The following is a 27,358-nucleotide window of genomic DNA, read 5'->3' on the forward strand; positions in this document are numbered from 1 at the left end:
TTCAGAGACACCGGGGAGGGTTTCATGGCTGATGGCTGCAGCATCCCCGTGCCGAGCAAGGGCAGGGGCTGGGACCATCGTGAACCCCTTTCCCTTTTGCTTTGCCAGCGCCATGGCTCAGCCCAAGGGCATGGTGGTCCTTGCCTACAGCGGGGGCCTCGACACCTCCTGCATCCTGGTGTGGCTGAAGGAGCAGGGCTACGACGTCGTCGCCTACCTGGTGAGCCCCGCGCCGAGCCCTGCCTCATGGGCCCTGTCCCGGGGGGCCGGGGGTGGAGGGGACTCTGGGCCATGGGTCTGGGGACCTGGGGCGGGTGACGGGGTCCTGGCGTGTGCGTGGCCACGGCGGTGACCCCGCTCTTGCTGGTTAACCATTGCCCAGCCCGGGTGCTGCTCTGCTGAGCTGCCAGCCCTGTGCGGCACAGCCTGTCCCTGCCAGCAAACGACCCTCCGCTAATGAGGGCAGTGCACCAGGGCAGAGCCAAGGGCTTGGCAGAGGAAGGCATGGCCCCGAGGTATGCCGTCTTGGGGGGCAACCCCCTGCCCATCCTGGGTGGTCTCAAGCCCAGCCAGCACAGGCTCTGCTGTGCCTCGCATGGTACCCCATGCTGGGCTGGGCTTGCGCTGGGTTTTGTGGTCTCCTTTCAAACTCAGTCTTGGGGTTTTTCCCCCTTCCAGGCCAACATCGGGCAGAAGGAAGATTTTGAGGCAGCACGAAAGAAAGCGCTGGCGCTGGGGGCTAAGAAGGTAACAGCGTCCCTCCCTCCGGGTGCCTGGGGGGCTCTGAGCTCCCCCTCCTCCCTGCTGTGGGACTGAGCCCTGGGGTCTCGCCCACCCCACGGCTGGGGCCACCATGGGGAGGGGGCAGCACCAGTGAGGAATCCCTTTTCTGGAGGCTTTGCACCAAAGCCTTTTAGCAGTGTCTAGCAAAGGGGAGGCGACGGGACGCTTTGCCGTGCCATCCCCAAAGCCCCAGAGGAGCGGGATCCCCCCGCTCAGCCACCCTCCCGTCACGAGGCTCCCTCCGTCCCGGCAGGTTTACATTGAGGACATCAGCAGGGAGTTTGTGGAGGAGTTCATCTGGCCGGCGGTGCAGGCCAACGCTCTCTACGAGGACCGGTACCTGCTGGGCACCGCGCTGGCACGGCCCTGCATCGCCCGCAAGCTGGTGGAGATCGCCCAGAGGGAGGGAGCCCAGTTCGTCGCCCACGGGGCCACCGGCAAGGTGAGGGAGGACGGGGGCACCGGAGTGGGGAAGGCATGGGATGCTTGGGGGGACCCAGTCAGTCCCTTAGCCAAGCTGCAGGTGCCAGGAGGGGTGCACAGGGCATTTTATGGGTGCTCTTCGGGGAAGCGTTTCGACACTTCCTTCTCGCTTCTGGGATTTCTGTGCCAAATTTCAGTTCCCTCTCGCTATCGGGAAGGCTCAGGTCACAGCCGACCCCCCTGCTTTCGGCAGCAGCTTTCTAAAAGCTGCTACGGGCAGGGGCTGCCCGGGCCGGCACCCGGCTGGGGCTGAGCCAGCACCCCCCGGGGCGCTTGGGGGCACCCCGGGCAGGGTGGGGCTGTCTCGGTCCCTGTCCCCATCCCCGTCCCCATCCCCTGCCGTCCCCGTCGCCTCCGGCTGCAGGGAGGATCCTTTGCCGCTAGAGGCAGCCAGAGACCGTGGAAAGGATGCTCGGGGCCGGTCCCTGCCCGGGGAGGGGGGAATCCTCCACGGGGAACGTGGGACCTGCGTGACGTGACCGTGGGCCACCCCCTGGCACCTCCAGCCCCTGCCCGCACGCTGCCCAGCCGGGTGCGGGGACACCCGGGGCAGGGTGACACTGTCACCAGAGGCCACAAGCCCAGCTGGTCCCAGTTGCGGCTCTGTGGGGCCCTTGGGTGCCGTGCATGCACCCAGGACCGGCCGGATGCCTCCTCCTCCCCGTCCTGCAGGGACCCGAAGCACAGATCGTGCCCGTCTTGGCCCGGGGCAAAGGCGAGGTGCCCACCTGGAGTGGTCTCAGTGCAAGGGGCTGGGTTTGGGGGGCTGGGTTTGGGGGTCCCCGGCTGTGGCAGAGGACCCTGCTAGAAAGGGGACGCTGGATGCAGCCAGGGGATAGCCAAGGGGCTCGCAGGCACCAGGGAGATGGGGCAGAGAGGCAGCCGTGAGGCTGGGGGGCTTCATGGCTGAAATAACTCTTGCCCCTGCTGTGATGGGTTCTCTGCACCCTTTCCCTGTCCATCTCGCCCGTCCCCAGCAGCCTCCTCTTGAAAGCCCCTGCTCGAGGGTGCCCTGGAGTAACGCAGCCCCAACGTGACAACGTCCCCTCCGCGCCTGGGTACCACCAGCACCAGCCGTCCCCGCTCGCAGGGGCACCCTCGGCTGCTCCCCAGGCTCTGCCTGCTCCCCAAGCCATTAAGCCGCGGGCGCAGGCAGGGACCGACCGCGGGTAACTCGACCCGGCTGCGCATCGTCCCCGGCCACGGCGTCTTAAATGCGGGCCATCTGCGGTGTCCCCGCTGCTGGAGCAGATGGACTTGTTTTGGGCCTGTAAGGGAAATGAGTGCTTTGGTGGATGTACTCGCCTGCGTGTAATAGTCCTTGGGGAGTTCCCAGCCCGGCCGTAAATGTATCCTCCGGGCTGGGGCCAAGAGGAGGGGAGGGGGGTCCTTACGCCCCTTGGTGCTGGTGGAAAATAGGCTTTGGTGAGCGCTATTCCCTTGGAAGTGCTAATAACTCCCAGGCTTGCTCCTTGCCCCTTCCCTACTACCTGGCCTCATTAGTGGGACCTCATCAGCACAGGCCAATTAAGATAAAAGGAGGTTCAGAGCGATTTAATTATGAGCTGCTGCATCCTCCTGGACACTGTGGTCTTCCTCCCCCCTCACCCTCTCCCTCCATGTGTCTTCTGATGTTTGCGGGGTGGGGAAAATACCCAAACCTGGGTTTCCACTAGTTCAGTTTTTCTGAGTCTTAACGCAGGGGAGAGCATGGCTCTTGGGTGGCCCCGGGGTCAGCTGGGCTCCCTCGGAGCCAGGTGAATAAGCAGCATGGGGGTTTTGATCACTCGGTGCCCAGTCTATCAGGAGCACTGGGAAAGGCGGTTTGGGTTCAAACCAGCCATGGAGAGGGACCAGGAGTGACCCTGCAGGACAGAGCCAGCCCAGGTGCTGGCATCCATTACCCCCTCCCACCGCCCTCCGTGCTGGGGGAACGGAAGAGGTAGATGGGTCCTCAGCCTCAGGCTTTGCTTTTCCAGTGAAAATTGCCAGCGATCTCATCCCAGTGGCATTACTGGGAAAATAGATGCGACCCCCCCTCTTGCACAGAGAGCCTCGGTCTATGAAGTCCCGGGTAGCGTCAGCGGACGTCCCTCCTGGCTGGTGGCTCTCGCAGGGATTTGCAAATGCCCCTCTCGGCCGAGGGTCTCCCAAGCCACAGGCTGGGATGCTTTTCCCCGTAGGCATAGGACAAGTGGCTGTCCTGTGTTGGCTGGAGCCGAGACCCTGAGATATGGCCCCTCTAGCTCTCTGCTGGGGGGATTTTGGTCCCGTCCCTGCGCAGGGAGAGCAGCCGGGAGCAGGGAAACGGTGGGTCCTTGCCCGCCGTGCCTGAGGTCTCCAGCATTGCAAGGGGAGCTGCTACTGTAGCCAAGCAGCGTCTCGGAGGCTGCACACGTGTGTGCCATCACACGCGTGTGCGCTGCCGCACACGTGCTCTCCCAGCACCCGACAGCCCCTGAGCCTCCCAGCTCCCTGGATGAAGCCGTGGGGCTGTAGCACAGCCAGGAGCTGCTGTTTTGTCATCTGCACTTTTAATCCTCCTCCCACCGATTTTGCAGTTTCTTTCCCCAAATCCAAACCTGCAGCCCTGCCAGGCCATGCTCCTCTCCCGGGGATGCTGTACGGCCCTGGGCAAGCTGGTCCGGGGACGAGGCCCCGTCCCCCACCAGTGGGATGGGGGTAGGGGACACCCACCTCCCAGCCCGCCCCGGCGTGGGGTGACCCCTCGGCATCTCTCATTCGTGTTTCAGGGCAACGACCAGGTTCGGTTCGAGCTCACCTGCTACGCCCTGTGTCCTAAGATCAAGGTAAGGCACCCAGAATTGTCCCCCGGGGCCCCACTGCCAGGCTCCTCACCCCCTCCCCAGCTGATGGGGAATTTTGTTTTAACATCGACGCGAGCGGTCGTGCCTCGCTTTAACAAGCTGCCAGCTGCACGAAGCGACGTTTTGGCATTTGAGGGGGCTGTAACGATCCTTAATTTGACCTATTTTTACCCCAAACACCACGAGGCCGTGGAGGAAACAGTACCAAGGCAGCTGCCAGATAATCGATGCTGCCTGTTTCCCCCTTGCACCCAGCGCCCTGTTAGGGTCAGGGGTTTGGGTTACTCCACCCTCGCGCAGGGAGGTTAAATTTCGGCTGGGGGACCAACGCCCCACGGGTCCCGGCTCCAGGGGGCTGCCAGGAGCCCTCTCCTGGAGGGAGCCCAGGGGGGTGCCAAGGGGCAAAGGGGGCCCAGGGGCTGCAAGGGGGCCGGGGGCTTCTCGTCTCATGCCCCTGCCCTCCCGCCAGGTCGTCGCGCCGTGGAGGCTGCCCGAGTTTTACCAGCGCTTCCCCGGGCGCCGCGAGCTGATGGACTACGCCAAGGTAGGAGCCGGCGTGGGGCGGCCGCGGGATGCTCGGGGCGGCCGCGGGATGCTCACCGTAGCTTGGCGGGTGACAGCGGCAGCCCTGCACGACATCCCTGCAGCACCATGCTGGAGCCTTCTGGTTGGAGGGTTTTTTTCTTTCCCCTCTATTTTTTTTTTTTTTCTCTCCTTCCTTTCTAAAAGCCCCGTAATTACCTGGCTATTAATTGTAACCCGCTTTCCAAGGAAACGGGTCCCAGCTCCCTGACTTGCCTAACAGACAAAGCAAATACGTTCGCCTTTGTTGTCCCTTCCTTTTTGAAGTACAAGTTGCAATAAAACATATTAGAAGTTTTGCATCAGGTTTTTACGTGCCCACCAGGGTACCTTTCTTTTTTAGTGACTTCATGGAAATGCTTGACAACTCGGCTCAATCAATCAAAAGGGAAAAGGCAGCTCTGTGCATAAACCAGAAAATTGCTTCAGTTTTTAAATAGCTGCCGTCGAAGCTGCCTGGGTAATCTCTGGGAAGGCGAGGTGCAGAGCCGGAGGGATGCAGAGCGGGGCGAGGAGCCCTCCGAGCCCATTAGGGCCGCCGAGAGCGGCGTGTTGAGGATTGTGTTTGCCATCTGCCGTTGTATTATGAAGGGGCAAGTTTACGAGAGCTTTCCATATGTTGCCAAACAAATTGTCAAATAGGGGAGTTATTAAGAGTGCCGCGGTTTTATTATATGGAAAATGGAACATGTGTTTTGGGTTTGGGGGTTTTGTTTGGGTGGGGGGTTTTTTTGTTTGGAAGGGGGGGAAAAAAGGGAAAGGAAATGGATTGGGGCCCCATTCGAAGAGGAGAGGTTGGGGTTGAGGGTTTGTAGTGCCTCTCGGTCTCTGGTTATGTTTGGCGTTAAAAAAAAAAAAGGGGTTTCCCTTCTTTTTCACGCTCAGGAGAGGGAGATGCGCGGCCAGGTCCTTTCAGTGCTTAGATGTGCTCGCCTCGGCGCCCGGGGAGTTATAACGCGATGATGTTTGGGGCTCAGTCGCAGCCGGGGAAAGTGGGGATCTGCGCCGCCGTGGCACAGCTCTTGCCGTAGATTTGCTGCCCGGGTGCTGGAGCCAACCTTGCTCCAGCAGCTGCTTCGTCCCCGCAACCAGCCGAGGCTGAAACACCTCGATGAGCAAGGTGAAGCTCTCCTGGACGCTGCTCCAGGACGAACCACCGCCTCGGGCAGAGCCAGGCAGGACGGAGCTCGTCGGGGCTGTGCCCTGAAAGTGAGATCTCCCCTCGGTCGCGGCACGTTTGGCCCCGGCTGAGGCTGCCTGGGCTCGGCGGTTGTTGGTACGTGGGTCCGGACTGGGAGGATCCCCTTCGAAGTGATAACGTGGGGCGAGGATGGGCTGGGGAGCGCGGGCTTCCCCGGCTGCCAGGAGGAGGCAGAGGGAGGAGAGGGCTGGCTGGCAAAATAAATCAGCTGGGGCTCACGGCTCGCGATCGTGGGTATTTGGGTCCGAAAGATGCGTTTATACATCCCGGGGGAGACGGGTGTGAGCGATGGCACGGGGAGAGCCCGTCAGAGGACACAGCCCCCCAGCCCCATGCTGCTGAGTGTGGCCCGTCAGGGTAAACAGCACTCAGCCTTAATTGCTTGGCTTTAATTAACTCAGGTGAAACCTCCTCTGCCAACATCCACGAGGGCGCTGGCATGAGGACAAGGGGATGGGTGCTGATGGGAGCATGGTCTGACCCCAGGCGGGGCTAAGGGCTGTCCCCCAGCCCTTGGTCTCCCCCGGCATTATTCAGGGGGGGCTTTGGGGGGTTGGGAGGCACCTGCAGCTCCATCCGTCCGAGGGACGGGACAGGGAGAGGCGTCTTCTCGCTCTTTCCTGGAGAAGCCAGGTGATCCCCAGCACTTGCACCCAGCAGGCAGCGTTTTGCCCTCCCAGCAAGCCCAAGCTTGTGTTTTGAAGCCCGTGTGAAGCGTAGCCGTGCCCTGCCTGCTCTCCCCCAAGGTCTGTGGGCAGGAGAGCACCCCGTGCCCGGCAGCCCTGCAGTGGGGCCTGGGTCGAGGAGGAGAAGGCTGCCCAGCACCCAATTCCAAAGCCTGGGATGGGGGTCCTGGGGGGGGGTCCCACACTGGAAGTGTGCTTTGGGACCAGCGAACCAGGACCCATGAGCCTGGGGCAATGTTCCCCTGGGAGCAGGGCTGAGTTAGTCCCTCCGCAGCCTTAGGAGGTATCTCAGGACCTTGCTGCGATCTCAGGTGATGGGTTGAGGATGGTGATTTAACAAGCACAAGTGCTTCCTTCCCCTCTTCCTGGCAAACAAGGAGCCTCTGCTCAGCCCCTGCTGCTCTCCTCCTGGCCAAGTCTGAGGTCCCTGCTGGTCCCTGTGGTGGGGAGAGCCGCCTGCCAGTGCACGGGCTGTACGAACACGCCGAGGCACGGTAGGAACCCACCGCCACCTCCAGCCCTGGCTCTCCGTAGCCATCCTGCAGCCGGGACATCGTGGCTCGGCATGCCGGCAGGGTGGGCAACGTCCCCGCTGGCTCCGGTTGTTAGCTCGCCGCCACCGCCTCTCCCGCTAATTCCCCTGCGTATTCACCTCGTCTTCACAGGCAATTTCCCCCATTGAAATGTCAGCGGATAATTGAGCACGCCGCTGACCTTGTTAGGGAGCTGGGCTCGGCGCTGTGCGCTGCACCGGGGAGGCAGCCGGTGCGGGGCCGAGCATCCCCGGGCTCGGTGCTCTCGGGATGCCCGGACTCGGGGGAATGCCTGCCGCCCCGTGTGCCATGTCTGCATCGCCACGTGTTCGCATGAGGCTCTGGGGACGCGTGTGCTGTCTCCTCGCAGCAGAGCATCAGCCCCGCTTAGGCTGGAGAGCATCCTGTGGTTTTGGGGATTTCTGTCCCCGTGTCACCTCCCCTTGATGAGGAGCTAAGCCAGGGGGAATGCACCATCCTGGCCCTGGACCTAGAAAAAGCATACGACGTCTGTGCCGACGTCTCCATCGCTTGGGTTCATGGGGTGCTCTGGGGCTCCATCTCAGCTCGTGGCAGGGCTGCGGCAGCCGTTCTCCTCCCAGCTGCACCATGTCCCTGATGTCCCCATCAAGGTGGCCCTCGTGGTGGGAGCTGACGTTGCCCAGGGTCAGGGACACAGATGTCCATCTTGCTCCTTGCCGCCTTGCTGGTGGCCGTGGGTTGTGCCTTTGCGCTGCCGGGGCTGATCCTGGCAGGAGCCGGTGCCGCCGGGGGCTGGCTCTCCCCGTGGGCTCGCTCAGCGCCGCTCCTCTTCTCTCTGCAGAAACATGGGATCCCGGTGCCCGTGACGCCCCAGACGCCCTGGAGCATGGATGAAAACCTCATGCACATCAGGTGAGGGGCCGGATGGGCAGGGAGCTCCCGCCGGGTGAGGACCCAAAGCCTAGGGCCCAGATCTCCCCATCCTGCATGGTCAGGACATGGTCTTCCCATCTCCAGAGTCCCAGGCTGCCCCACCACATGCTGGCCAAGGGTGACCCCAAAACCTCCAACCTCCCTTTCTGCCCAGTTGTCCATGTCCCACACGGCAGTATCCGTATCCAGAGCTCTCCGAAGCCCGGTGCTCCTTGCGGGGTTGCTGCTAAAAGCCCCTGGAGATCCATAACATGTATTTACACCCATCCTCATGGGGTGGTGGGAGTGGGGGGGTCATCGCGGCGGCTTTTGGGATTGCAGGTTGCAGGTGCTGCAGTGACTTCTCTCTCCTTCCCTGCCTGCCGCAGCTACGAAGCCGGGATCCTGGAGAACCCCAAGGTAATCGATCACGGCTGCCCGGCTGGCGTGGCAGCCACAGGGCCGAGGGTGGCTTGTGTATTTGCAGCCTAATTGGAAATTTCACGGCAGGCCGTGTACGGCAGGGAGGCCCTGCCGCCCACCCCGGCCCCTCCGCCTCTCCCGGCACGTTAATTGCTGCCGGCGTGAATAGGGGAAGGGACCGTTTCAGGGTGACACCGGAGGGGACAGTGTCACAGGGCAGCAATAAAGGAGCAATTAGACAGATGAGGCGCTGGTGGGAGAGCGGGAGCCGGTGGTGGGTGACGGAGGTCCGGGCTGGCCCCTGCAGCTCGGGTCCCCTGCCTGTGCCCGCCGCTCACCCAGCCCTCCTCGCTTTCCCACCCCCACTATCCGGGGGGAAAAATGGGTAAAACCTCCCCTTGCGCGGGGTGGTGCTTGGGGACCCCGAGGGCACCCATGGGACCGATGGAGCCAAGAGCCCGGTGGCGGCGGGTGCTGTGGCCAGGCGCTGCGGGTGAGCGCAGCACATCGCTCCGGAGGCGTGGGTCCGGCCCCGGCTGCCTCCGAAGAGCGCTCGTGGTCCGGCTGCTGCTGGCCCCTGCCTGCGCTGTTCATGCTCCAGCAGGTCAGGACGCTCGGTGGCTACTTAAACTATCCATCAGCGCTAATTAGACAATCCGGGGAGAGGAGGGGGAGCAGGCAGAGAGGGAGAGGAGCTGGCTGGAGCTCAGCGGCCAGCGGCCGGCTCGCTGCGGCTGGGCTGGCGCGTGCCTCCGACGGGGGCGTGAGGAAGAGGAAGGTGGAGAGGGGGTCCCGCTCGCCCTTCGGTGCCCTCCGGAGGGGTGTCTGCAGGTCGGGCTTTGCAAAGCCGGGCCCTCGGGAGGGGTCTCCTCCTCCAGGAGAGCAGTTGGCACAGGGATGGGTTTTCATACCTCTAGCTGGAGCTAGCAAGGGACAGACCCCGCTCCCTTCCTGGTGCACCCACCCTGACCCACCCCACGGCACCCAGCGCCTCTCCCCTTGGGGAAGATCCCCGGTCCCGAGGCTCCGCCAAGCCCGCTTCCTTCCCAAAGCCAGCTTGGAAAATGGGGCCAGTTTAGCAGAGAACAGAGCAGCCGCCCCATCCCCAGGCATCCTCCGCTTGGGCACCTCTCCTTCTGCCAGCACCCGGAGGTGGCTCCCGGGGCGTGGTGCCACCGCTGTCCCCTTCCCCGGCCGGGGAAGCGGCGCCGGGCACCAGGGCGGCCGCGGCAGGATCCGGGGTGCCAGGCACGGCGGGGTCCCCTCCCCGAGCCCCCGGGACCTGCCAAACGCAGGGATTTGAAAGCAGATGGTTGAGCTATTTTCTGCCTCTGTGAGGCCCGATTGAAGGGCAATGAGGCAGCTAATGCGGAGAAAGATAGAAATTTACTTGCTTTAACTTCATATGGCACTCTGAAAGAGTTCATTCAGTCCCGGGCACAACAATATCAGCCGGATGAATAAACCATTTGCGGCATCGATAGCTCTGCATCATGGTTTACTTCATGGACCATTTGCTTCCAATTTCTTCTCTTCTTGCCCCGTTTTTCTTGCTTCTTTCTTCCCCCCTCCCTCTCTCCCTTTCCCCACACTCTTCCTTTTTTTTTTTTTTTTTCCCTTTTTTTTTTTTCCCCTCTCTCCCCTTTAAAGATGACATTGCAGGACTAGCCCCCCTGCGGGGAGGGATAAATAGGAGGCATTGATACACTGCAACAAACTATTTGTCATTTGAACTGTGCTTTTAGGAGAGAGAATAAAAAGAGGACAGACTCGTACCGTAATGATGGAATGCAAGCCAAATGTCACTTTTATTTCTATTTAGTTATTTTATTTAATAGGGGTTTTCATAGTTGGCTCGGAAAATTGGAAACTACCTGACTTTGACTTCCAATGTTTAGTAAAGAGTTTTTAATACTTTCCAGTATTTTTTTCCCCTCCCACCCCCCCATCTTTCCTTTTGAACTCAAAGTTTTTCATCATCTCTCGCGGGTTTGTCTAGTTAATAAGTGTGATCAGGGCTGGGAAAGGCCAGACGATGTAAAATTGAAATCCGCAGCCCGTGTAATTTGTGCGTGCGCGCGCGCGGGGGGCACGGGGGAGGCGCGTGTGCGAGCGCCTCTTGTTTAAAACAAGGGAAAGAGGCAAAAATGAGATAAAATGGGAACCTGAGGGTGGTTTTGCTGGAGCATGTGCTGGGGCAGTTACGTCGGTATTCCCAGGACTTGGCCGCGGTTGCTGCCGGGACGTGCGCCCCGGGGTTTGGGGTGAGGCGAGGGGGGTCCCCCGGTGTGGAGGGGGCGGCAGGGATGCTCGCAGCCAGGCGGGCTGCCCTTGGGTGCTGGCAGTGATGGGGCTTTGCTATTTATTGGACCAAAAAAAAAAGAGGACATTTTCACTAAAAGGCTTATTTCCAGTCTTTAAAAATTTTAGATGAAAACTTCTTAGATGAAAGAGAAATTACTTTTCCTTTAAAAAAAAAAAGCTTAAAAATTTTATTAAAGCAATCCCTTTTGCTTTTTTTTTTTTTCCCCAACTTGCTTTCTCCCTTGTCCTTTTTTCCTCACTGGAAAGGAAGAGGAAAAGTGAGCAGGAGAAAAGTTGTGGTTTAAAAAGGAGAGGAGAAGCAGGGGGAGCGTGGCCAGGCTGCAGGTGGGTGATGCAGGCAGCGCCCCGGGTGCAGGCAGAGCCCTGGGTGCAGGCAGGGCCCCGCTGCCCAGGGATGCCCAGAGCTCCAGCTCTCACCAGCCGGGTTTTGTGTGGAAATACCAGTTACCCCCACTTAAAACATTTGCAGGAGCGGCTCAGTTTGGAGAAACTCCACCCGAGCTGCTTGCACAGGGCGTTTTAGGGTGCTGGGACCCCTCAGCTGGAGCCTCCTTTGCAATGTTCCCTCCGCCGTCGGCCGAGGACGGCTTTGGCCCAGCCCTGCTCTGCGGTTCGCTTGCTTGGCGCTGCCTGCTTTTCCACCGCTCTGTGCCTCAGTTTCCCTCCCCTCCGCCTCCTGGGGCTGTGGCTGCGAGGGGGGTCCCTTTAGAGACAGGATTTTGCAAACACCGGTCTGAAAGTGTTTTGGGGCCAGCGCACGCAGCCACATCGTGCATGAGTGCCGAGGGGGCACGCGAAATTGCAAAGCATTTGCTCTCCGGGATGGAAAGCTTTTTTTTATTATAATTTTTCCCCCTCCTCTTCTGGCACGCGCTTCAATTGCAGCAATTCATCGTTGGCGCCCGAGCCTCCGGTGGCCCGGCTCTGACGGAGATAAGATGCCTCTTTCCTATAAATCTAGAAAAAAAAAATATACATAAAGGTTGATGTGCTCTGAAATGGGTTTTTGCTTTGTTCCTCTATTTTCCCCCGTGTGTATTAACCCCAGGGACACCATGAAAGAGCCGGTGCGCCTGGAGCACCTGCTGGGGTCAGGCCTCCTCATTAGTTTTTTCGGTCAGCGCCGAATAAGCCCGGCCGTGGCGCGGGGACGTGCGGGCGCCCGCTCTGCCGCTCGCTGCCATCGTCCCGCTTTTCCCTGCCTGGCTGGTGTCTCCGCAGCCATCCCGCCTCCAGCTGCGGGGGCGTTGGAGGAAAAGATGAGATCAAGTTGAGGGGAAAAATTGGCTGATTCTTCCAACCCCTTTGTTCCCGGGGCCCCGGTAAGCACCGGTGCCGTGCCGTGCCGGCCCCGCGCTTTGGGATGGGGTACGTCGCGGATGGGGGATGCGCATCAGGGATGGGGGATGCGCGCCGGGGTCAGGGCTGCCGGCAGCGTTGGCCGTGCCAATGCCACTGACTCTCCCTCTTCTCTCCCCGCCCCGGGCAGAATCAGGCCCCCCCTGGGCTCTACACGAAGACCCGCGATCCGGCCACCTCTCCCGACACCCCGGACGTGCTGGAGATCGAGTTTGAGCGGGGTAAGCGCCTCCTCCCAGCTGGCCCCTCGCGCCTCTGCCCCTCGAAACCGAACCCTGCTCCCCAGCCAGGACCAGGGGCTGCAGACAGCCGGGAGACCCCTGGGGCCGCGGCAGGCGGGGCGAGCCCCGACTCGTGGCGTCAGGGCTCGGGACGGTGCTTGCAGCACGTTGGGGCTCTTCGAGGTGTGCAGAGGGTCTGGGTACGTCTTGGGGGGCTTGCCGGGCCCCCCCTGAGAGTGGAGAGGGGTCTGAGCCCCCACCCCAGGCATCGAGGTGCGGTGGGTACGGGGTCCCTCTCCCGCAGGGTGGCACGCGGGTGGCCCTGGGGACGCGCAGGTGGCCCTGGCCAGCGTCACAGCTGGGGAGATGCTCCAGCAGGATTTGGCCAGCGCTGCTATCAGCATCGCACGGAGGAGACAGGGACACCCCCTCCCATCCTGGGGGGACGCACGGTGGGGCCCAGCCCCGGAGCCGTCACCCGGAGAGGGGACACGGGGCAGCATCTCCCACCCCTGCCAGCCATGGGCATCCCTGTGCCACCATCCATCCTGGCAGCAGCAGCGAGCCCAGCCCGGGCTGGGGAGACCCCGCTCGGAGGGGGCACCCCCTCCCCACCACCCCCCCGCCGCCAGCATCCCCGCTCCTTTATAACGATCCCCCTGCAAGGAGCAGCCCCCCTCCCAGCGGCCCATTCAGCCCCTAGTTAATTTATTTGAAGTTTTAATCTAATTATTAACTATTTTAAAGGCTAAGCAGCTTTCGCCAACAACGGCCCCGACAACGTCGGCTCTCCGCCGAGCGGACCCCGGCCAATACCCCGGTGGAGGATGCGAATAGAAAGAGCCGGGGCGAGGGGAGGGCGCGGAGGGGGGGGCCGCACCGAGAAGCAGCTTAAGGTTCATTATTGCCGCGAGTTACATTTAATAGCAATTTACAACTGAGTTTATAAAACCCTGGAAAATAGGGGGTTTGGGGGGGGGGAGCTGACAGCCCCCGTCACTAGACAGGGCTCTTGCGGGCGCCTCCGTAATAAAGACTAGAAAGGGAGGCATTGAGGCTGATTGGCAACTGATAGTGCGTTAAATGGTAATGAGGAGGGCAGATGGAGGGGGGATTAGCCTCCAACTCCGCACCGCTTTTCTTTGTGGGCCCCGCAGCCCCCTTGTCAGCTTCCTAATACATTTATTGCTCATTTCACACCGCTAAAGAAAAATGCCTCTTTCTATTCAGCAAACCTCCCCCCGCCCGCCCCGCTCCTGCCCAGCGCCCTTAAAAAAAATTTAAGGGAAAAAGAGGGGGGGGCGGGGGCAAAAAAAAAAAAAAAAAAAAAAAGTGCAATAATTAATTCATGGCGGGGAGCACCCCGCCGCGGGGTGCGTGTGCGTGCGTGTGCGAGCAGCCGTGCCCCGGTGTGGGGGTCCCCCCCAGACACCCCCTGCGCTGGCAGGGTGGGGGACACATTTGTCAGCCCCCCCTGGCAGGGGCTGGTGGGACAGAAGGTGCTGCGCCGTAAGACAATTGCCGAGCGTGAAATTCAATTAGTTAAGGGCCTGGTTGCAATTTCACAGGCCCTAAAAAAGAGAGAGGGAGAGGAGAGGGGAAAGGGAGGGGGGGGACGTTTTTATGGCCTTTTTTATTTATTTCTTTCGCTTCTCTCCCGAGGTGGGTCCCCCTCCCCTCGCCTCCTCCCCGCACCAGCTTGGATATGCCTTTTTAAGAAGTTATTTAGAGTTCATATCTGTCACATCTATTTAACACCCACGGGGTGATGTTCCGGGGGGATCCTGACACCGGCTGATCCTGCCCGTCCTCCCTCCCCGCCTCCGCAGGTGTCCCCGTGAAGGTCACCAACGCCGGGGACGGAGCCACTCGTTGCTCGGCGCTGGAGCTCTTCGTGTACCTCAACGACATCGCGTGAGTGCCACGTTGTCCCCTGTCCCCTGCCCGCTGGCTGGCAGCGGGGATGAGGGCAGGGTCCCCAGGGTGGGGTGGAAGCGGGATGCTCGCAGCAGGCACACCCCGATGAGCCCAGGGATGGTGGTCAGCGGTGTGAGGATGGCATGGTCCCAGTTGGGTCCCAGTTGGGTCCTAGTTGTGCCATTCATGCCAGCAAGCAGAGCCGGGCACCGAAGCCAGGAGCACGGGGGTATTTAAGGGTTCCCCGTGCATGAGAAGGATAAGAAGTCTCATCAACGCCCTGTGCGTTTCCCACCCGCTCCAGCCACCAGCTGGGCGAGGGCTGCCCTGCCCGCGGCGGGGGGCTCAGCCCTGGGCCACCCCTTGCCTGCCCGGCACCCTTTGCCCCTGCTCCCAGCTCAGCCCTGGACCCCCAGCTCCTGCGGCCGAGGGGGCATTGCCTCGCCCCGCCTGCCCGAGGGGGCTCAGCGTCCCTTTTGGGCGGAGAGTTGGCTTTTTTGGGGCACGGAGATGTGCTGGCTGGGTCCGTTGCCCTCTCCTCCCCCTGCCCCCGCAGCAGCCGCTCCTTCGGGGTTTTCTGCCCTGGGCCACCCCTTGCCCGGTTTCTGCTGCCGCCGGGGCAGAGCCATCCCCAGGGGCTTGCCCAAAAATACAGCAGCACCCATGAGGGCACCCGCTCCTCCCACCCCGCGCCAAGTGCCACCCAGTCCCCAGCCACCCTCCTTTGTGCCTCTGCCTTTATCTCCCCGCTGCTGAATGGGAATGAACTTTTCCATGTAGTTCTCTTTTTGAATGTTAATTAAGTGGTTTTAAAATGACTTCGGCCATCGGGAATACAGCTGCCGTGTGTCCTGTCGCCTTGCTTGGTTTATTTTCCAGTGGCCCAAGTGCCACGGCTGCCTGCGGCACTGCCAGCCCCAGCGGCGAGCGAGGATGGAGAGGCTGGTGGCACAGCAAAGAGGAGGGGAAAAGGAGAGAAAATCCGTCTCCTTGTCACCCGTCCTATCCGGGTGTCACTACCAGTGGTCACCAGTGCTGCTCAGGGGCTGGCCACGCTGTCATTTGGGGTTTGCCCCCCATTGTCCCCCCCCCCAACCCACCTCTGACGGCCGCCTGCGTCCCGCTGCGGGGCTGGGGCTGCTGCAACCTCCCTTCTCCTCCACAGGGGCAAGCACGGCGTCGGGCGCATCGACATCGTGGAGAACCGCTTCATTGGGATGAAGTCCAGAGGTGAGCAGCCACCGGCCGGCGGTGCTGTCCCTGTCCTAAAAACAGCAAAAAAAAAAAAAAAAGGAAAACCCTGGTGGGACGCGGTGGATGCTCAGCATCGCCGGGGTGCTCTGGCTCAGGCCGTGCCAGTAGCCCTCAAACACTCCCTTTTCATCAGCTTTTGCCCGAGACTTCCCCGTGACAGGGAGTTCTCCCTGGTCTCTAATGAAGGCAGCTGCCCGCTCGCTGCCAGGGCCACTGTTTGCCCCAGCCCTGGGGTCCCAGTGCCGCTGGAGACCCTGGGTCTGGGTGAGATCTGTCCCCAGCGGGAAAAAATGCCAGCTGTGGGCTTGCCGTGGGAAGATGCTCATGGGAGGTCCTGGAGAGTGCCAGGCTGTCTAATGCAGGTACAAAGCGCAGGAGGCTGATGCGAGTCACTGAGGCTTTTTTTTTTCAAGCCAATTCTTTGATTTATCTATGCGTTTTTGAGGCTGTGACTCTTAGTATTGATCATCCATTAGGATCAGCTTCATTGGAAATCTCTGGAGGCAGCGAGCTGCCCCGTGCAGAACTAAGTAACGAGAGGGCTCATAATCATTTCCCATCTCCTTGCCCCTGCTCTTTTGCTTTAAATCTCGTTACTACCTAATTAGACGCTCACCTTTCCTTAAACTTGCCCTTCGTGCAGGGCATCAGCAAGTATTTTGATAAGGCTCACCCCACGGTCTCCCTCCCCACTGCTGGGCACCGGCCCCTTTGCAAGAGCATCAGCCACGAAAGGCGAGAAACAAAACCCCAGATTATTTGACCTGAGTTTGAATAATCGAATTAAAACCAAAAGAAGGAAAAAAAAAACCCAAACCCCAAACCACACACACCAGCCTGCGCATTTGCATGCAGGATGCTGAGTAATTTGTCAAAATCTATTTTATTTTTTTAAGAGCCACTGACACGCTCTAGTGACCCTTCCAGCATTTAATAATTTCTCTAAACCCCATTTAACTGTCATGTCTGTCTCCTGCGTGACATTGCCAAGCGATCGCTGCCGTGTTTGTGCGCCGGCGGACGCGGGAGGACCGGGCTTTCTGGGGACAGCGGGGCTGCGTGCGTCTCGGGGACGAGACCTTGGCAGCGGGTTTTCCCCCTTGCTTGGAGCGGGATCCTGCCCCTAGTTTTGCTCCTTGGGATTAGCAGAAACCTCTCCGAAATCTGCTCCGAGAGATGCTCTGCAGGAGAGATGGCGAGCTGGGACGGGAGGGGGCTGGAGCAGGTGGGTGCTGCCGGTACCTGCCTCCCCCCACGCGTTTTGGGGTGCAGGGCAGCTCGGGGTGGCCCCACCACCACTCTGCAGGAGCATTTTGGACCCCAAATGGGGTTAGGGTCAACGGGGCAGGAGACGGGACTTGGGCTTGCAGGCGGGAGGAGACGATCCCTTAAATCCCAGCAGTGTGCGGTGGTCCCGGTGTCTCTTTGCTCCCACCATCTTGGGGCTCCTCGGGGCAGCACAGGGACCCCTTCACCCAGGGACCCCCGCTCTGCAGGGGAAACTGAGGCACGGGCAGTCAGCAGCACAGCAAGAGCCCTCCACAGCCGCGGAGGTGGCAGCGAAGGCTCCCTCCAAGGTGCCTCCTCTCCCTCACCTCCTGGACCCGGAGAGTCGAGGAAGAGAAAAATTCGTTTGCATTGATTTTTACTAAGCTCCTAATTGAACTTCGTTAAGGCCTAATGGGCGAGGGGCGAGCTGAGCATGCCCGCACCAGCCTTTTAAGCCCTATTAACTCGATTTTGCCATATTTGTTTTAGTGGGAGGAGGGTGGGTAATTAGGGGGTGCTGGGGAGCAGCGCTGCAGCCGGCCGGGGGGGCCACGGCTCGGCCGGGGGCTCTTGGCTGTGAGCAGGAGCCCAGCCCTGCCTCTCCCGCCTTTTCACATCCTCATTATCAAATTATCTTTTTAACTCCGAAGGGGGGCTAATTAAGTGAAGTAAATGAAATCAGTGGGGAGGAAGTGGGAAGGAGGGGATGGCCGCTGCCAGAAGAGCCGAGCGCTGCCTTCGGCTGGGGCTTTTCCTCCTTCCTTTTCCCTTTTCCTCCCCTCGATGTGCTGAGCACATGGAAGAGGAAAGCGGAAAACTCCTTCCCTGCGATGAACCCACACCAGGCCACGCTCAGCATCAGCCCGTGGGCAGCATCTTCCCATGGGCAGCGTCGCCCTCCCCTTCCCCTCGGGAAGCCACCGCATCCCGTCCTGTCCCACGGATGCTGTCGGGAGTGACAGCCCGCACTCAGCACAGCAAAATTGCTCGGATGGAGGTGAACTGACAGCCGAGGTTACAAATTAGAAAATTTTAAGCAGCGGCAGCTGTCTCCTTGGCTGCCCCCCATGTTTCGCCCCCCCCCCTCCGGTCCCCCCCTTCCCCAGCAGTAATTACGGGGTGATTGAAGCTTCGCCAGGCTGCGGTGCTGACACCTCTGTCTTTTTCCTGTAAACACGGGGAGATGAAAATAGACACTTGGAGACGCTGCGAGTGTCACTTTGAAGGTGTCTCTTGTCTCCTCGGTGGCAAGGCTGGGAGCGCCGCTGTCAGCTCCCCCCCCCCCGCCCCGGCTGTCACGCTCTGGTCCCCAGTCCTCTAGCGTCAGGTCGAACGGGATGGGCAGGGGGGCAGACAGACGGGCAGGAGGTGGGGGTCAAGACACGAGCCCAAACCTTCGGTCAGCCCAAATTGGCTTTCACACCTCCGAAGGGGAAGGAGAGGGGATATTAGTTGTGTTAACTTTGCGGCTGGGAGCTGGAGGGGGCATACAGCAGCCCTCCGTGCCCCTGTGCCACCGCCACGCCCGTGCGGGTGGCTGGTTTTGGGTGTTAACTCGGCTGTCTCCTCCCGCAGCCCGGTGGGGATGGGTGGTCGGTGAGCACCCCGTGACGTGGCCCCGGGGACCGGGCTGCACCGTCGCTGGGGTGGCCTGAGAGGAGGAGGTGGCTCTCCTTTGGGACGCAGACCCGTCCCGTGCCTGTAGGATGCTGAGATCACGGACCCTGGTAGGGATGAGGTTTGATGGAAGTGGCTTGGGCTGCCATGGTAGATGGGGCTCCTGCCGTGTCCGTGGGACCTGTGGCCACCCCGGAACGGGACCTGGCTTGAGCCTGTGCCACACTCCAGGGCACCGAGCAGGCAGAGCCTGGCACAGGTTTGAGCCCCCATGACAGCCCCATGGGCTCCTCTCACCCGCTCTGAGGGCTGGGGCTGGTTGGGGACACGTCCTCTTCAGCTGGGATGGTTTCCTATGGGGTTTCTTTGTGTGCCAGCAAAACCCAACGTGTGGGTGCCCTTCGCCATTCCTATGGCCGTGCCATAGCACAGATGCCCAGCGTTGGGAGGGGACAGGGACATGCTGGCGGAGCAGCCCTGGCCACGGGCAGGCTGCAGCCCTGCCTGCAGCGTGTTCGCTGCCGGACTAGCTCAGCATTTCCCCCGCTGGCTTCCTACCCGCATCCAACCTGGAGCGGAGCACCGCATGGCCACCCTCGTATTTAAACACCAAGTAAACACGTTATGCGGCAAATAAGCCCCGAGCGGCTGGAACAAAGGGAGCAGCTCGCCCTCAGCGTTAGCCCCCATCGCCAAAATAATTAAACACCCCTCCATCCCCAGGCCTCGTGCAATGGGGGGCAGGCGGGAAGGGACCGGAGGGGGGGCCCTGCCAGCCCCAAATGAGGTTGTCCTCCCAGCCCCCGGGTAGCCTCATGGCTTCGCAGCGGATGCACGGGGCTCTTTCTCGCCAGCCGAGGGGAGAGGAGGGTATTTCAGGCCCTCCGCTCCCCGTGCCTGTGCCCCGCGTCGTTCCTTTAATTACAGGTTTTCAGCCGCAGACCGTTGGGCATGGATCGGTGGGGGGATCGGTTCCCAAACCCTGTCATTTAGCCTCGTCAGAGTGCCTCTTCAAAGAGGGGAATCTAGAAATTTTCTCCGCAAGGTGCGGAGTGGACTGTCTCGGCCCCAGCATGAATATAATGACAGATGCATTTTACAGCAAGCTGGGACTGAATGCGCTCGACCACAGCTCCTTCTGTCAGCCAAATCATTATTTTTTGTCATTTGCTGACAGTTTTGGTCTCATTCGTTTCTCTCTCTTTTTCTGCTTTTCCCCCTGCCTGGAAAAATGGCTAGGTATCTATGAGACCCCAGCGGGAACGATCCTATACCATGCGCATTTAGATATCGAGGCCTTCACCATGGACCGGGAAGTACGGAAAATCAAGCAGGGGCTCGCCTTGAAATTCTCCGAGCTGGTGTACAACGGTACGTACGGTCCTTCAGCCCGGCCCTGCTGCCGCAGCATCCTCACAGCCCTCTTCATCCTCCTCCCTCGTTGCTACCGGAGGCTGCAGGTCCCGCTGGTACATGCGCTCAGGGCTGTAAAATTCAGGTGTGGATTTTGAGGCTGCTCATGGGGGAAGAGGTGGGTTTGCTCGTGCTGAGGGCTGAGCTCGACCCCGCACTCTGCCTGCTTTCATGCCCAAGGGGCTCCGTGCCCGCCTTCAGCAGGCGATGCCGCCTTCCACGAGGGCTTGCTGGTGGGGGATGCTCCCGGCCTCTCTCCCCGCCACCGCTTCGTCCCATCCAACACATTCGGATGTCTCACAGGCTGTAATTCACCGTCCCTTCATGTCCCCCCCGTATCGCTTTTCCCCAGCTCTCCCCTCTGACCCCCTCCATCTCTCCGCCTGCCCTCGCCCCACGGGGACCGGAGCGCACCGGGATATGGGGCACAGGAGCACCCAAGCTCCCGGCACGGCCGTCCCCGCGGTGGGGTTTGAAGCCGGAGACCCCTCCCCGTGCACTGGCGGGGGGAAGCGCAGGGGTGCGTGGCACGGGGGGCTCTCGAGGCTGGGTGGCCCTGGCCAGGGGGGTCCGGGGGCTGCGGGAGGGGACAGGAGGGTCCTGGCCGTGCTATGCGGTGTGCAGCCCACACAGGGGCACTGCCGGTTGTGGCTTCGCCGGGGGCTGCAGCAGGGGCTTCCAGCCGCTCCCAGCGCAGCCGGGCCTGGGCGAGGACAGCACTGCCCGGGGTGGGCTGGGAGCCCTAAGGGACAAGGGGACGCTGGCTTGCACCCGCAGTTAGGGACAGACATAAAGCTCTTTGCCCTCCCTCCTGTGATGCACCCAGCGGCTCCGGCTCGGGTCCGCTCGGCCACCCGCGTGGGCTGAGTTTGAGGGGTCTCAGCTCGGTCCCCCCCGCGCTGCTGGGAACAGCCTGCTACGGGCCATGAGGCTGCTGCCCCGGGGCGGTGGGAATGGCATCCCGGGAGGGGACATCGGCCCTGCCCTGGGGTCTGCTCCGTGGACCAAACCCCACTCAGTTGCTGGTGCTAAGTTGAAGGAAGCAGGATTAGCCCAAAATGTCGTAGGTGTGCTCGAAACCACAGCGGGCACCTTCTACCTGGCTCCAAGCGCAGCAGTGTGTCCCCATGCCCCAGCTCTTCTCCATCCCCTGCCCAGTTCAGAGCTGGCGTCCCTGGAGACCCCACACCGTGGGGATTTCCTGCCCCTCGGCCAAACAACCCTTGTATCTTTCACGTCCTGATTTCTCAGCCTCCCAGTTCCTCCTCCCATCCCTTTTCAGGCATTGCTCTCTAACTGCGAGGACCGGGATGATCCCCATGGGATCTTCCATGAGAAGATCCCCTGGAAATAACCTGACTCCAGGAGCTCAGGCTTTGGGCAGCAGCAGATCCAGCAGGACTGGGTCGGGCTGTCTTCTCCCCTGCAGTTTTTGATGCCTGTCCCCTCCGAGGACATTCCCTCCTGCGTCTTCCTCGGCAATTGCATTTAATGCCTGAGCCCCTTTGTGCTTAAACTGTATTTTGGGGCCCCAGCGGGGCGAGGGCTGCTGGGGCCGGGGAAGTCTCGATTACCTTCCCCTTGAATCACAGCCCCTGCCTTAGTTCACTCGCTGATGCCACTCCTGCCTCTGGCTATTTTTATTAGACTTTGTCCTGGGCTGCCTTTATTTTGACTTTTTTTTTTTTTTTTTAGTTGAAGCATAAACCTGCTTGTTTATTTCTAACCACTCGCTTGTTGTGAAGCCACCAAAGAGCCGCTCGGGGAATCGTGGTCTCGCTTCTCCCTCCCCACCTCTGCCAGGCGAAGGCTGCTGTTTCCCCGGCTCCAGATGCTGAATCCCTGGGGATTTTCAGCCTGGCCCTGGGCTTTCCTGGCAGCCGAGCCCAAACCCAAGGAACAACCCCAACGGGGTGCAAACAGCACCCGCGGGTCCCCCCGCCAGAGGCCAGGCTTTCAAGCTCACCTTCCTTTAACACCTCATTATTGCAACTAGTCCCTGATTTTAGGAGAATTAGTGTTTATCTTCCCCCCGACCCCATTGATCCCATTGTGGAGGGGTGGCTTTGAAGCCAGCTCCCGTCCGGCAGGTACGGCCAGGTGCGGAAATGCCATTGTCCCCCTGCCCGCGCCCGCCGTGATTAGGGCAGGACGGTGGTTACGAGGCAGGAAGGTCATTAAGGGGGATCGCTTCCAGTGGGGAATGTGTCTGCAGTGGGGGGCGAGGAGGGGGGGATGCTTCCTCGCACCTGGAGTCGGGCTTTAAGTAGCTGGTTATTATTTTAATGTGTCTCGGGTTTATTTTTACGGGGATGCAACAGTCCTGCATCAATCCTGATGTTTGAAGGGTTGTACCTGGAGGGCGGTTACCAAAAAGCGGGGTGTATTTGCGTGGAGATGGGGTCCCCCTGCCTGCACGGCAGTGCCGATCGCAGGCAAGGGGTGCCCGAACCCCCCGGCCGTGCCGCGGTGGGGTGGCCGAGGGGGTCTGGGTCAGGCTATGGTTTTGGTGCTGAGAGGCTGCAGGGCTTTGGTGCTGTGCCTCAGAGCAGGGCTACGCAGATCCCAGGGACAAGGCTGCAGGATACGGCCCCGCTCGGGGCCGGCGAGGCCGAACAACAAAAGAAATTGTTTGTTTCTTTAATGGCTTCGGCCCCAGAGCCCAGCTGGGAAGGGAAAGGTGAGAGGGCACCGGTGTGCGAGCGGAGGGCGATGGCAGAGATAAAACCTGGGGATGACCGGAGGGCGGTGAATGGGCTCTTTCTCTCTCCTCCTCTATCTCCCTCTCCATCTCCCAGGCTTTATTCCAGGTCTCTGAGGGCTCCCCGGCTAATTACCCCGCTTAGGGACAGGAGGGGGCACGGGGGCGGCAGGCAGGGCCACGGCGGTGGCCCCGGTGGATGGCAACGCCGACGGCTGCTCCCGCACGACGCGTTTTGGGGGGCCGCGGCGCGAACGCACGTCACCCCAGCGCCCAGCCCAAGCTTCGGCCCGGCTGCCGGGGGCTTGGGGTGCCGGGGGGCCGCCGTGCCGGCCGGAGCTGGGGCAGGAGGGGGACGCGCTTGCCGCGGTCGTGGTTAGATGGAGATTTGGGTGGCTGCTGGCACCGGTTCCCCGCGCCCCAGCGCGCGGCCCGACACGGCCCCGGGGTCGGCCCCGGCTGCGTTACTGGGGGGAGCGCTCTGCTCCGCATCCCGCCGGGACGGGGCGTGGGAGCAGGCTGGGGGGGCCGCCCCGCTGCGACCCCCATCACCGGGGGGGGGGGGTTCCCTTCCCAGGGCTGCCCGGGGACGAAGCGTTGCTGTGGGGGCTGCGTCCCCCTGAGCAGAGCCCTCGGTCGGGGCTGACCCTTCGGGGCCGATCCCTGCCCTGCCTGTCCCAGGGGAGAGCAGCGCGTCCCCATGGCAGGGGGCTGGGAGCTGGTCACCCCCCAGATTCTGTGTCCGTCTGTCTGTCTCCGCCTGACCCTCCCGAGATGCTGATTTTTGAGTGGCAGTTTCATAATAACTTAACGAAGCTTTTAATTTCCATGAGGGCCCCCTACCCAGAGGAGTTGGAAGGAGAATGGCCCCGCTGCCTCTCCTCCAGCAGCTGGTTCCAGCGTCCTCTCCCGGGTGGGGACCCGAGGGCCACCAAGGGGAAGGGACACCCGTGGGGCTCCATCCCTCAGAGCTGAACCTGGGTGTCCTGGCACCTCTCCCAGTCCCGTGACCGCATCCCTTTCCTTGTAAATTATTAGGGTCTGCCCTGCAGGATGTAGCCTGGGCAGAGCACCCCGCATGGGCACCCTGGGGCACCCCGGCCTCCCCCATGCCCCCGCTGATGCTGCCTCCTGCCCGCAGGCTTCTGGCACAGCCCCGAGTGCGAGTTCCTCCGGCAGTGCATCGGGCGATCGCAGGAGGTGGTGGTGGGCACCGTGCGCCTCTCCGTCTTCAAGGGCCAGGTCTACGTCCTGGGCAGGGAGTCACCGCGGTCGCTGTACAACGAGGAGCTGGTGAGGTGAGCGGGGTTTGGGGGCCAGGGTGGGCAGCGAGCATCCCACCCCATCCCATCCCACCCCATCCCACCCCATCCCATCCCATCCCACCCCACCCCATCCCATCCCATCTCATCCCATCCCACCCCATCCCACCCCACCCCATCCCATCCCATCTCATCCCATCCCATCCCATCCCATCCCACCCCATCCCACCCCATCCCACTCTGTCCCGTCCCATCCCTCCCAGTCCTGTCCCACTCCATCCCGTCCCATCCCATCCCATCTTGTCCCATCCCTGGTGACACCAGGGACAGTGTCCTCCCAGCCAAGTGCCTGGCTGAAGCACGAGCCCTGTTTTCAAGTCAATATTTTTTTTTTTTCCTCCGGCTTTTCCTTTTTCTTCACGTTGTTTTCTCTCTCGCTCGCTCCCCCCCCCCCAGCCCTCCCTCAACCCCTTTCAATCTCTCTAAACACTTTATAAGCCATAAATACACCCGAATGAGTTTAGATCAGTCGGAGTAAATGTCAAATTATCTTCTCTCTTTCTCTTCTCTGGCTTTTTTTCCCCCTTTCCCTCCCCCTCAAAATCAACAGCTCCTAATAATCCGTCCCAACCCTTCATTATGCTTCGCGCTCTCACTTGGAGAGATTAAATGAATAAAGTATAAAAAAAAAAAAATTAAAAAAAAGAGGGAAGAAAAAAAAGGAGGATGGAGGGGGGTGGGACGGAGGAAAAAGAGAGAGGGAGAGAAAAGCAGGGGCACTTATTCTCCCTGCGTCTCCAACCATTTTCCTTTTCTTTTTGATTTCTACATCGCTGGTTTGAAAGCCTTTGAGTGACAGCGTCACAGGAACCCGAGAGAAAGCTGTGAGAGGCAGAGCTGTGTGGAAATGCCTCTGCACAGTAGGTAGAAAGTAACATAATTATAGAGCAGGTCAGAACCACTCGAATGAGCAAAAATAAAAGCACAGAGGTTTTTCTGTAGCCCGTCAGGGGAGGTAAAATCATTGTAAACTCTTTCTTTTTTTTTTTTTTTTTTTCTTCTTCTTTATTTCCCCCCCTTCCTCCTTTAAGGTTTGCGGTTTCTGGGAAATGAGCCGTGTGTTTTGGGGATGTAGGAAACCATTGGAGTTGGGATTCGGTGGGTGGCTGCTGCCTTCGGGGAGGGGGATGCGATCGGCGTTGTGCCGAGGCACCGGCCACCGCAGCCATAAACCCATCGGTGCCGGGGGTGACCTCCAGCACCGCGGCCCTGCCTGCGGCAACGTCCCCTGCCCCGGAGCCGGGGCAATGTCCCTGCCTGGCATGGGACAGCCATACCCAGGGGACGGCTCTGGGGCAGGGCGAGCGGCCCAGCTTGATGCAAGCGCACGGGGAGGAAGGGCGATGATGCACACGAGGGACCGCGGAGGGGAATTTGGGGCTGCGTCTCCAGCAGGGCCCCGGGGACAGCCGCTGGGGTGGCCCTGCTGCTCCCGAGGCCACGCGTTCCTTCCCGGGGGCTGGCGGGGACCCTGCCCTGAGCCCCCCGCAGCCCCCGGCAGCCGAGGAGGGGCGGCAGCGGGCACCGGCCTGGGGGAGCAGCCGGCTCCGGGGTCACCTGCATCCTCTCCCTTCCCAAAAGGCAGCCCCAAGCCCCCCCCCCCCCCGGGACCCCCCATCCCGGTGACGGTGCCTTTCTCTCCGCAGCATGAACGTGCAAGGGGACTACGAGCCCGCCGACGCCACCGGCTTCATCAACATCAACTCGCTGAGGTCTGCGGGGTTGAGGGGGGACCCTCCCCGAGGCGGGGGGAAAGCCCCCAGCACCCCCGGGGCTCTTCCCCTTCCCAGCTCGGGCTCTGGGGATGCACCGAGGCCGCCCCCCAAGCCCCCACCGACCGCTGGGGTGCAACCAGCCCCCCCCAGCACCAGCCCTGCCTAATTACAGCCTTCCCCAGCACAGCCGGTCGTTATTTTACTTATTTCTCAGACCCTGCCACACTCCCCCCCCCCCCCCCCCCCCGCCCCCCAACTCCAGGGCTGTAAAACGCCGCATTTACATAATGGGCTCTTAATTTTTCCATTGCCTGTTAACTGCTTTGTTCTCCCCATCCGCCATGTCCCCCTACCCCTCTAAGATAAATTAATTACATTATCTCGTAGAAAAAAAAAAAATAATTAAACTGTACAGGCCTTAACAAACGCCTGCTCTTCACGCCCCCTCATTCTGTTTAAATTAATTGAAAGGAAATGTGTGTTATTACTGTTAATTTACAATTAATTTTTTTTTTTTTTTAAATCCGGTTTCCAGGCTGAAGGAATATCATCGTCTCCAGAGCAAGGTCACCGTAAAGCAGGATGAATAGCAATCAATCGCACGCGAGCCTCCCGCTCCCCTTTCTAATTTCTCTAAGAACTAGCACTAATTGTGGTGGTAATTTGTAATTGTAACTCGTCTCCCCGGAGTCACGGCGGAGGTGATGGCTTTGTTACGGGGCGGCAAGTGAAATGCAATCATTAAAAAAAGGTGGTCGGCCGGAGGAGAAGTGGGGAAAGAAATAAAAACCCAGCCACGCGCTGGGTCCGCTCATTGAGAGCCAGGCTTTATTCCTGCCTTGTTTGTTTGCTCTTCTGGCCCAGCGCTTCCCCAAGCCGGGCTTTGTGAAATTTGTAATGGATTAAGTGCCTCTGAAGGACGTGGGGGCATTTGTCGGTACCTTGTTGTGAAGGTGGGAAGCAGGGGACATCGCCCCGCGCGGTGCCGGTCCGGAGGGGCGAGCTGGGTGGCGGGGATGGGTTAAGAGGATTTGAGCCTTCCTCTTGTGTCTTTGTTTTAGTGCGTTTTAAGAGCAGACCTGGGGCTTGTTGAAAAGGAAAAACCAAGGGAAATATCCTCTGACGGTGTTGCGGGAGGCGAGGAGAGGAGCGCTTGCTCGGGGCTGGGCAGTGGATTTCTCTCCCATGGCGCTTGGGCCGGTTGCGGGTCCCTCTGTCCCCGGGGCTTGGGCTGCAGCACTCAGCCGGGATGCGGGGACGGCTCGCTGAGGGAGACCTGCTCCAAAACGTACGGTAGAAGCAGGAGGAAAGAAAGAAAACGCTTTCTAACCCATGCGAACGCCCAGGATGCGCTGCTGCTCCGCACTGCCGAGGATGGGGAAGGTCCCAGTTTGGGATGTCCCCGTGGTGGGTGTCCCCAGGCCAGCAGCAGAGATGCTCTCCGGGCGCTGGGAGCGATGCACCCCCCATGCCGCATCCTGCGGTGCCCGGCACGGCTGCGGGGCGCCGGGCAGCCCCATCCAGTGGCTTTCGCACCCATTTGGGGAGCAAAAGCAGAGCTGCCACCAGAAAGAGGAACGTTTCTGCAGCCCCCGAGGGACAGCCAGGCCCAGTGGCCATTTGGGGATGTCCAGGCGTGCCCTGCCCACCCCGCTGCCGAGCCGGCAAGCGTGACAAGCTCTGACATCACAGCTGGGAAAATAACATGTTATTTTCCCAGCTTGGATGTGACTTTCCCTGCTATTACTGGCAGCGACCATCTTGGGAGGAGAAAGCAGTGGAGGGTTGTCAGGCGAGGGGAGAGAAATGGTTTTCTGGGTTGGTGGAGCCTG

The 27,358-nt window shown here is 60.7% G+C and overlaps 1 protein-coding gene across 1 annotated transcript; it reads left to right on the forward strand.

Moving 5' to 3' along the window:
- The first annotated feature begins 112 nt into the window (after nt 1-112).
- ASS1 (argininosuccinate synthase 1) lies at nt 113-26,296 on the forward strand. Its single transcript, XM_075519339.1, has 14 exons — nt 113-220; nt 679-747; nt 1,037-1,225; nt 4,020-4,076; nt 4,564-4,638; nt 7,920-7,990; nt 8,380-8,410; nt 12,228-12,318; nt 14,148-14,232; nt 15,401-15,465; nt 19,615-19,746; nt 23,631-23,787; nt 25,458-25,523; nt 26,062-26,296. The coding sequence occupies exons 1-14, from the start codon at nt 113-115 to the stop codon at nt 26,114-26,116; spliced, it is 1,251 nt and encodes a 416-aa protein (XP_075375454.1). The 3' UTR covers nt 26,117-26,296.
- The last annotated feature ends 1,062 nt before the right edge of the window (nt 26,297-27,358 follow it).

Source organism: Mycteria americana, chromosome 17 (assembly GCF_035582795.1).
Source record: "Mycteria americana isolate JAX WOST 10 ecotype Jacksonville Zoo and Gardens chromosome 17, USCA_MyAme_1.0, whole genome shotgun sequence".
In the NCBI taxonomy this organism is placed as follows: domain Eukaryota; kingdom Metazoa; phylum Chordata; class Aves; order Ciconiiformes; family Ciconiidae; genus Mycteria; species Mycteria americana.